This window comes from Pteropus alecto, unplaced genomic scaffold, assembly GCF_000325575.1.
Source record: "Pteropus alecto unplaced genomic scaffold, ASM32557v1 scaffold312, whole genome shotgun sequence".
Taxonomy (NCBI): Eukaryota; Metazoa; Chordata; class Mammalia; order Chiroptera; family Pteropodidae; genus Pteropus; species Pteropus alecto.
The window spans coordinates 2,489,180-2,499,830 of record NW_006433948.1 but is presented as its reverse complement, the minus strand read 5'-3'; the positions used below and the strand labels follow the sequence as shown (position 1 = coordinate 2,499,830).

Sequence of the window (10,651 nt, the reverse complement as noted above, 5' to 3'; positions counted from 1 at the left end):
ACATGATTTCTCCTGAACGTACGCTTCCTTCTGGGAGGCCAGGGTTACACTGTGTGCTAAGGGAACGCTTGTGCGGATGTGCCCTGGTAAAAACCCTGGATTCCTCAGCCCAGGGGACCGTCCCCGGCAGACAGTGATTCACACATGTCGTTACAAGCCACTGCTGCAGAAATGCGGTACGGCTGTGTGACTCCGCTGGGAGGGGACCCTTGGGAGCCTGCGCCTGGTTGCCTCCAGACTTTTTGCCCCGTGTGCCTTTCACTTGACTGGTTTTGCTACGCATCTTTTCACTGTAATGAATCTTAGCCCTGAGCATGACTGTGTGATGACTCCTGTGGTTCCCCTGGTGAATCGTCGAGCCTGGGGCTGGTCGTGGGGACCCCCGAGAGTTTCCCTAGCTATGTAAACAGAAAAGAACACCGTTTACCTCACGGGGTTGTTGGGGCAGATCGAAGAAGTTTAAAGAGTAAAGACATTTTATAAACTGTAAAGAGCTGCACAAACATTCTTATGTTCAGAACTTTCAAATATATATATTCAAGAGCACCTGTGGTCCTGGATGCATTTAGGAAACGAATTCTAGAAAGTGAAATTTGGTAGTTTCCAAGATTGGGAAAACCCAATGGACAGATTCTTCCTGTTATCAAAACCGAGAAAGACGAAAGGAAACTAGCTGAATGATGGGTTGGCAGATGAGGAGATTATATGCAGGCCCTGGACCAGTATCGAAATGACAAAGAGGCAGAGGCAGGTTAGGTGGGGCTGTATCAGGAAGCTTTCTCAACAGGCAAGAGCTGTTGTTCACGAAATCATGGAGCCACTTCAGTAAAACTGATAACGATCAATCTAATTGCTTTATAGTTACCTGCAGATTTAAACTGCCACTAACATGTGTGTGCATGTCTGTGTGTGTACGCTCACAGAAAACATGAAAACATTCTTGCAAAAAAAGTCCAGATAATCTACATAAAGGGCAAGTCCCCTGGACTGTCCCAGAGCTGCCTAAATTCCACTCCCCTCTCCAGAAGGAACCACTACTATGGGCTTGGTCCAGATCTTCCAGACGTTTTTCCTAGACATTTACATATTCTAGACATTTATACATAGATGTAGATGCATAGAATACATATATAGAGAATTAATAATGTCTACATATATGTCTCGAAAATATCTAGAATATGTAAATAGATATAAAGTAACACATAGACACACACGGAAATGTGTGCATATGCATATGCGCCTGTTGGAACATACGAAAGATAAACAGAATTCCATTTTCTGTATATGCCACCACTCTGCCACTTGCCTTTCTCTTACTTGGTCTCAGAGATTTATTTTATCAGTGCATACATGGATCTAGCTCGTTCTGGATTTTTCCAAAACGAAATATTCTCGTACGTGCCTTGTGTGCACATACACGTTCAAGGTTTTTCTAGGGTAGACGCGAGCAGAGTCACAGGATCCTGGGGACACACACCGTCAATTATAATAGATGCTGCCAAAGCGCTTGTCCCCCCGCACCCTCGTCAACATCTGATTCGACTACACTTTAGTATTTTTACCGATCGGATGGTAAAAAGTAGTGTCTCTTCAGTGTGCGTGCCACGTGCAGTCAATAACTGTCTCACCGATGCCGCGAAAGGAATTAGTCAAATATTTGAGTCCTGGCCTACCGTAACTCATGGTTATCGTCATTGATCAGAACCTACCCCCTTCAAGTTTTTCTATGGCAATGCTTCACAGTGATGGAAAAATACTATCTAGAACAAAAAAAAATGACCTCTATTTCTTGGAAAAAGAGAGACAGTGACTTAGCTGTGATTAAAAGGTCCTGTTTGCATTACGAATGTATTCGCTCTGAATTTTCAGGTTTGGTCTCAAGGAGAAAAAGGACGAAGTATCTCCGTGCGGCCACAGCTATGGCTCTTTACTGGTGTCCCCTCCCTGTCCCCACGCTTCTAGGCGAGACCACATGGAGAGAGGGGTTAACTCCTCAGCCTCGCCACTAACCTTTTGTTTACCCTGGAGAGGCCAAAAGACATTCGACCTAAAAAAGCTGCGTTTTATATCTGTTAACGTAGAGGGTGGAGCTACGTATTTAAATTGCTCCCTCCCTGAAATCCCACGAAAATGACCCAAAGGGAGGGTATAAATCAACGAGGATGAAGAGAGACGCCAAAACATATAAAGAAGCTTTTGGAAAAGAAAAATAGTTGGGTGAGTGGCAGCTGTCTTAGCGGAGGAGAAATGGCTGAAATCTGACCCCCGGAGGACACGTGGCAAGAAGAAAGAAGCCGATGCACAGCGTGGACCGGCAGAGCGGATTGGAGCGTCCGTCCCTCACTGCAGACCCGCTGGGCTGGACGCAGACGTCAGGCGCAGGGAGGCCGGGATGCAGTGTCGTCCCGCTGGCAGGATTAAAGAACAGCCTGCCCGTGGCTGGAGAGCCTGCGACGCCCTTACTCTCTCTGGGTCAGCAGCACTGCCCACATGGGTCCAGGCAGGAGAATGAGGGGTTCCCGTCCCGGAAACTGAGCATACCGAGAGACACCCACGCGTGCAGGACTTCCCGATGGCTTTTAGTGCCTCGTCGTTAAGTATAAGTGGGCAGCCAGGGACCAGCACACATGGGAGGCACGGTTCTTACCTGAAAGACCAAAACAAACGCTAAAGGAAGGAATTCGGTGGAAACGGATGTGAGGGAGGAAGGAAAAAAAAAAAACCTCAACTAAATTTAATTTCTAGCCTTAAGAGATGAGCACGGTAGCCACTGTATCTTCAAAACAAGAACAGAAGTCTGGTAAAGAAATGATACAAGGACACTTTCCACGGAAGGAGAACACGAATTTCCAGATTGAAAGGACAGACTAAGCACCGAGCATCGTAAGTGAGAAAAGACCCCATAACACTTGGGGACCAAAAAAAAAAAAAAAAAAAAAAAGAAACGATCCTGAAAGTTTCCAAAGGAAAAAAATATACGGGTTAAATAAGAATCTGGAATTATAACGGACTTCTCAACAGCAACGTTGGAAATAGAAGACAATGGAGCAAAGGCGTCAACATTCTGGAAAAAATTTCCATTGTAGAACTCTAAAGCCAGCCAAACTCACGAGTGTTAACAACAAGAACAACAATTGTTTAAAACATTTTTCTTTCATGTCCACTTTCTCCGAGAGCTATTAGGGTTCCATTTCAGCAACACACGGCTATGATCCCAAGAACGAGGAGGAAAACGAAATTTGTTTCAACACTGACATGAGAAGTGATGGTCCCAGGCTGATGGCTGGGCCGTGGGCCTGGAGAAAGTGGCCAGGACAGAAGATCCCAGGAAGGATGTCTTCAGGAAAAAAGTAGACTGAGAAATTACCTGGTCAGCTTGACCCTATCGAGAGGAGTTTTATAATTCTGTCAAGAAGTTTGGAGAAAAATCGCAAGGTACGTAGAAGACTAACTAAATGAAAAACGAATGAGATTATTAACTCCAGGAAATACAAAAAGCTGTACAAGAAAGGAAATGGAATCGTATTATACTACAGAATCACAAAAATGTAAACACTAAATACTCATTTAATCGAACACCGTGATAGAATCGTTTTGATAGAGGCGAGGCAGTGTGCAGGGGTGGCTGTATGAGAGCTGTATTCCCATCTTTCATAAAGGCAAGTCAATGGATAATGCTTAAATTTTTAAATTAACATGTTATAGTACCAACTCTTTCTGGAAATAGGGAGGTAAATATCAGAAGAAACAGCTGAAGGAATTAAAGTAGAAGCCTAGGGAACAGGGGAGAAGGTAGGTGGGCAGGAGATGGCTTTTATTTTTCTGAGTATTGTACTATTTGACCTGTGAAAACGATATACATGCATTTGTTTGACATAAATAAAGATTAAGTTTTTAAAAAGTTAAATCGACTGTGATAATAAAAAGGAATTAAAAGCTCTATTGGAGCCAGCCAACGAATCTGCTTACCCGCATGGGTTTCTGCAGAATCTAGAGAAAGCTGGCAATAGCCAAGCCATGTTACGAACTTTACAGACATTGAAGTCACTTAGGTCCCTGAAAATGGCTATAAGGAAAACAAAAACGAAATCCAATAAAACTGTATTGGCAACTCGGTTATTATTTTGGAAGCAACTTCTTCCCTGGGGGTAAAAAGTGGCAGAAATCATCGAGTACAAATGCTTTTCTTGTTTTTTTTTTCCCCTGAAAGTTTACGGGAGTGGGTGGTAGAAATGCACGACTACTACAGGGATTTCCTGACACCAGCGTAGAACATTCTGGGGGCAGCAGGGTACAGCTGGATGGGAGAACACAGGGCTGCAAGGAATAGCGAGGTCTGGAGCAATGGTAACCTTGTGGAAAACCGAGAGCCCAAGACTCGTCTTTAAGTAAAAATCAATCATGTTAATTAGCAAGAGCCGCTGAGAACCACCGCGAAGAAAAAGCTGAACCATTCGCCAAGTCACGTGACGTGCACTCCAGGTCTCTTCATAACTGACACGCAGACCATCTACTAAGAGATGTATCTTCCTCAGAATCCCAGCACAGTCATTAAAATAAAATTTCTCCAAGTGGGGGCCATTTTTAATTATAACATTGTCAAACTATGTATTAAAACCTATTGCAGAAGGTGAGGTATCAGAGCGAATGAAACAAAACTACAGGTTCCCTGTCCCGAATGTATTGTTTTTTTTTTTAACCAACAGTGTAAAGTCCACTTGTACTACACACATTATGTTGTCTCGTCATCATCAAAAACGGTGTGCGTGTTTTCTTCCCACAGGGAAGGAGATGGAAGACGTTAGCGAACGCAGCCCGAGACTTTACCTGGTACTGGAACTGAATGGGCTGCAGTTGGCTGTCATTCTGCGTCATCTTCCTGGCTAGGGCCTCTTTCAACGCAAGGGCTTTATTCAGCTCGACCAGCTCCTTAGACATCTGAGCCTGACGTAGGGCGTGCTGGGTGGTGAAGGTGTCAGAAGACCTGCTGCTCTCCGGACTGCTGTCCACCAGCTGGAAAAGGTCAGGCTCATGATTTGTAGGACAAAGGAGCTACCGGAAGTCCCTGGGTGCGCTTCGAGTCTCGCGGCCTCCCCTCTCCTCGCAGTCCCGCTGTCCTTCTCAAACCGTGGCCCCTCAGACGTGCGCTGCACACATCTGACGTAAACTGGCCCAGCCCGCTACGCTGCTCTCACGAGCATCCGGGTTCTTCCACCCTATAACTGACTCTCTTAGAGCGAACTGAGTTTCTTGCTCTTTTCTTTATTGACCCGGCCGACATTTCTCACTTTTACTCATTCTCAGGGACCCTTAGAGGAGAAGCGGCTCTGGGAAGGACACGTTAGGAACGGAGGGGATGGAGAAGAGGCCTCGTTTCTTCTCACGGAGCTGATCTCCGGCACCTGATTTCTCTCTCATTTTTCTTGCAGAATAGGAAAACTACCGATATATAGTTGCTTTAGGGAGAAAACGCAGTCTCAGGCAAACCACTGTCTGTCCTTCCCTTTCGACTTTCCTCGATAACCTTTAGCCAACGTCTAATACACTTGCTCTATTCTTGCACCTTGAACACTCGAAATATTTTCCTTGGTTCTTTTAGTCCCTAACCGTCCCATCTACAGAAATGGATGCTGAGATAAGAATCTCCGTTTCTTCTCTAATGGTTTTTTTGATGTTGCCATAATTTCCCAATTTGTTCCCTCCCTCATTTTAACTTGCTAGAGAGCCGAGGCAGAATAGTAGCAGCTAACAAAGAATCAGTGAGCCAGACTGCAAATATAGAGTGACAGCCCTGAGCAGCCCCGCCACCCATCGCCGGCTTCCTATTGGAGATACAGCCCATCCGAGTCAGGGATGTCAAAGCTGAGATTTATACTTGAGATTTCTGGGTTTCCAAGGCATTCTGTGGGAGATGGTAGCAATCAGGGATTCTCTTCCTCAGCTGAGTGGCAAATGATAGGAAATGGCACAGTTGAACTTCCGGTTCTACGCAAAGGGGCCGATTACTTACAGCTTCCGGTTCCGCTGCGGTATCAACAGCTGCAGCCATGCAAGCCGCACTTTCCTCCTGCAATGACACGTGTTACAGTTTAGGCAAAGATTCGGAAGCGCTTACTAGTGGATCTTATCCTGGTCGTTAAATTTTTTTTTCAAGTGTATATGGAGACCTTTTAAGCTACTGGACCCGTTCTGTAGTCATAGAGACTCCAACAGCCACCTTTCCACGTCCCAGCTCTCAAGAGTATCGTTTTTATACAGGTTGATTGTGCGGTCTTTGTAAAAAAAAAAAAAGGGTCATGTGGCCACTGACATATCTATCGCACCTCTGCTGCTTGGCCAGAGGTCACTGGGCCAGAGTGAATCACTTAAGCATTCCAACAGGCCAAAGTCTAACACACTTTACAGACACATAAGATAAAGGCGAAGCAGCAGAGAAGTGAATAGAACTATGTTTGATTTCTATTTTACAGTCAGTCAAGGTAGCAAGAGCCTACCTCATAAGGAAATAAATACCACAGGGGATACCCCAGGAAAATGTGCTCACGAGGTCAGACAAATATGCTGCAGCCTCTGTCCCTCTCCTACAGAGGAACTGGTCCTACGCTGCCACCCCAGGCAGTGGTGAAGCGAAGGGACAGGCTAGGCGCGGACTCCTTCCCAGAGAAGGGCACTGGAACGAGCTCTAGAAGGGAAACCTCAAACCAGTTATTAAGGCCGATCTGTTTATAGGCTGTCATGTGAGCAGGCTCTGTGCTCCCCACTGAAATTCAGGCTAGATTTGGCATTGAAACACGGACTACCACTTCTGTTTAAGTGATTCTACAAAGCCCTGGGAAGAAAGGATTATTTCCAGAAAGTCACATGTTTCAAGGAGGTCATAGGTCATAGAAGGAGCTATTGGCTCGATAGCAAGGAAGGAATTTAGGGTTAGCACATGGAGTCTCTGCACCAGCCCAGTGAAACATTAGATAGTTGTTGAAACTTAAATCTCAGTACCTTTAAGGTGAGGAGCGAAGAGGCCTTTAGTAAGTGCTGGATGTAAAGGATTTCCCTTATTCCGCCCAGAAATTCTCAGCTAGTGAGAGTCAAAGAGAATTCAAAGGGAGCCCAGTATTCCACACCCTTTCTCACCATGATTTACGGCACTGCCAATTCTTAAGGGCGGGGCATAGTCAACCCTTCTTAGAAAAAACCAGAGACTTCATTACATGATAAGTTAATAGTTACCCTTTCCTCTCTCTCGTGTTGTAAGTTTTAGAAAAAGGACTAGTTATAGGCCTATCCTAGATTGGTGGGGCCTGTAACACTGGCTTTTGGAGATTTTTTCTAGTACCTTCCTGAGGGTCAGGATCAAAGTAGCCAGGTTAATACTTAAAGGAGACATGTCGTTACTGTGGATTTACCTTTTGGCTCAATGGCTTAAGCTTTGGTGTCATGTTGTACGTAAACACGGCACAATTCTGCCTTCCTAACCCTAATGTAAATATACAACAATAAGATTTCTTTCAATCCAACAGCCTCTTTCGCCGTCATTCCAAGGGTACAACTGGGAACCTTTCGTAAGGTGAAAACACATGGCTTGCGAAGGTGATGAGCGGGGAAACGAGGCTAGGGTCCTAAGCTGAGCTACGTTAACCAGCAACACCCTCACAAATGGAATCTGCTTGGAGGCTGCAGGCAATACCATGACTGGGCGTGCAAAATGCTTTTTTATGGAACCGGTCTTGGAGGAGGGGACAGAATCGCTGGAGAAATGACTTTGTGGGAACTGAAAGGACAGCATGAATTTCCTCACAGGTAAATGCCACAAGGAGGTTTGCTTGAATTACATTTTAAAGGAATAAATGGTACAGTTTAGCGCTTAAAGCCCCAGGAGGAAGATCTGGGAACAATGGTTGCCTTCATAACTAAAAAGGGGGTGTTCACCTGTCATTTGAAATAAAAACAGTTTTAATCTAGAATGAAGGGCACAGCACTTGCGTTGGAAACATGTGGCTTTCACTGCAGTGAGTCTTGATGAAGGCCACGGGGTACGCTGTTGTATATTTCCAAAGAAATGCATAGCTGGGAGGGTCTCCCGACAATGCATGTGAACAACTCTGATTCAGGGGTCCAGCAGGAGCCGTGGTAAAAGGCTCTGTTCTAACTGTGACAGTGAATAGAAGCCAGGGGCTTTATCAGCTTGCGGCAACCTTTCGCACCCTCCCGCTGCATGTGCCAAGTGATTTTTAGTGGCAGATACAGCGATTCCAGAGAGTTGCTCCGAGCCAGCCACCAGCGGCAACTTCCTGTGTGGCGCACCTGGCAGCAGCCACGTTGCTAGATGCTCACCGAGGCTCTGCCTTCTCTTATTTTAAGAACTTGGTGCGGCGGGTTTCCTTTTTCACCTGGACCCCTGCTCTAGACCGTCCTTTCCTCTTTGTGCGGTAAACTCATCCATGTTTTAGGCCCCGTGTTTTTCCACGCTGCCTCCCTAAATTCTCTAGGCAGTTCCTCGCCCCTTCCTTTGTGCTCCCAACGCCCTTCGCTCATGTTGCTGAGGTATGAGGAACAGAGCAGGCGTGAGAGGGGGTTCCTAGTTTTTCTGGCCTCCTTTCCCTTCCCCCTCCTTCTCCATCGAGGTCTCCCACCACCTGTGAACCATGACCAACTGACCAACTACAAGGCTTGCGAGAGGAACTCTTGACAATAACTGGACAGCTACCCGGATGGGACTGCTCTGCTGTTCTTCAGCTCGAGCCATGAAAACCGTAACGGCCTCCAGCCAAAAGTATCACATCCATCAACACTGAAAACTGCTACCTGAGCCAAAGTGCAGGTAACTCCCGGCGTCGAAGCAGGACCAGAGTATGACAGGTGCTCCCTGAGTGCATCGGCTGAGCGATGCCTGTAATCTCTTTCTGAGTCACTTAGATTTTTTCTTTTGATATAAAGCCACTGCCTAGCAAGGGTACACGGCTAGGGGGGTGGCAGAGTTGGCTTCAAACCAGGGTCTGCCTGGCTCTGGAGCCCAGGCTCTCTATTCCTGTGGCCTGTTTGTTGGATAAATGAACTGTCGGCGTGAACTGCTTGCGATAGTTTTGTGCAGTACTACTTAAACTAAAGCATTGCTTTCTAGTCTTTTGGGAGTTTACTCATTTAATTTCCAGGAACTGGCCATCCTGACCCTTGCCCCCTCCCCATAATACTATATAATATTTTGTTCATTGACTCTTTAGAGTCAAATATACGTGTGGATGGTTTTATAATGTCCTTCTGACAACCCTAAAAAAAAAAAAACACTGGGCAAGACCTGGGGTGGAGACTCGCTGTTCTGGTGACATTAAAACCTCTGACCGAGAACTGGGAATCACCAGCAGGCATTTGCATACACATTACTGACTCGGAATAATAAGCAAGAGGGTGTAACCCCTTAACAAACCAAGACCCCTTAATAGAATATGATTTCAATGAAAAAAGCATACATGCCTAAGGACTAAGATGGAGAAGAAACACCAAAAAGAAGAAGAGCTTCTCTGGGTGGTGAAATTATAAGATTTTTTTCTTCTGGGGGAAAAAAGACAAATACCACCCCCGCCTCTCCTTTCCCCAAAACAACCCACCCGCGCCTACTATAATAGTTCTAAAAATAAATAAAAAGGGGGAACTTAGAGCAGAATGATCATTCGAACGAATTTATTACTGGTTATAAAAGGGGGCTACGGTATGTTGCGGTTGTTCTAAGCTATTCGTCAGAAGCTAGCTTCTTTAGAATCGGGGCCTCTTATCGAATTAGCCTCCACTGAAAGGACAGCGAATCAATGACCGCGGCTCGTGCCACCCAGGAAGTTTTGCACTGCTATGTTGCTGCTTCCGGTATTTGATTAGAATGCTGAAGTATTAATGTGCCATTGCTTATGTAACCTACGAGTGTTTGATGATTTTGCCAATTCCGAGATGCACGATCTCTGCTCTCAGCTCACGATTCATTTGTTTTGGCGAAAGGCACAGAGTGAGACGTGTTTCTATGCACCGGGAGAAACCGATGAAAGCGATGTGCCTATTCCCCACGGTCCCTGCTTGGCTTACCGATATCTGGGTAATCACTTGCTGCAGGTTACGAATTATTTCTACATTTTCTTTTAATTCCTCGTCCTCCAAAGTCTCCACTAGCTTTCGAAGATCCACTTTGCAGCTGAGAATTCAAGCGAAGGATCGCAAGGGTTAATCGCGGCGCAAAGGCCGGAGGACCTACGGGCAGAGACTGGGGTGGCACGGGTCGGTGGCGGGCATGGGGAAGGAGACTCACGCCGCATGCTGCCTGAGCTCTTCGAGCTTGGCGTTCAGTTTTTCGTTTGCTTGTTCTGTCTGCAACAAAGACCCAGGAGATAATCAGTGGCAGTGCCTGACAGCCTCGCCTCATTACGCCCTCCCTCCTGTCTCCATGGATTAAAACCTAGGTACACAGGCTGCCTCCTTTGCTGTAATAGAGGATTTAGTGGGCTTTCGTTACTTAGTGAGAAATATGGTTTTTTTTTTAAACAGCCATGGAAATTAGCCCTTCAGTCAACATGAGCTACTAAAAATAGCACCCGAGCAGCTGGGTCTCAGGCTTGCCGTGAAGCTCGACCGTGGGGTGGGGCGTGAGGCCTCAGTTCCATACAGAACATTG

General features: G+C 46.0%; 1 protein-coding gene and 1 non-coding gene across 4 annotated transcripts in view; one reads left to right on the top strand and one right to left on the bottom strand.

Annotated features, from left to right (window-relative positions):
- Nucleotides 1-10,651, bottom strand: part of KIF4A (kinesin family member 4A) — an 86,001-nt gene that overhangs the window by 29,817 nt on the left and 45,533 nt on the right. For all 3 annotated transcript variants that reach the window (XM_006908523.2, XM_025044421.1, XM_025044420.1), the window contains exons 12-15: nt 10,289-10,347; nt 10,069-10,174; nt 6,011-6,067; nt 4,828-5,013 (exon numbers count right to left, since the gene is read on the bottom strand). In XM_006908523.2, coding sequence (XP_006908585.1) covers nt 4,828-5,013; nt 6,011-6,067; nt 10,069-10,174; nt 10,289-10,347 — 408 coding nt within the window. The remainder of the gene's footprint in view (nt 1-4,827; nt 5,014-6,010; nt 6,068-10,068; nt 10,175-10,288; nt 10,348-10,651) is intronic.
- LOC112477159 lies at nt 3,946-4,074 on the top strand. Its single transcript, XR_003045342.1, has one exon. It is a non-coding gene; the product is annotated as a small nucleolar RNA SNORA33 (small nucleolar RNA).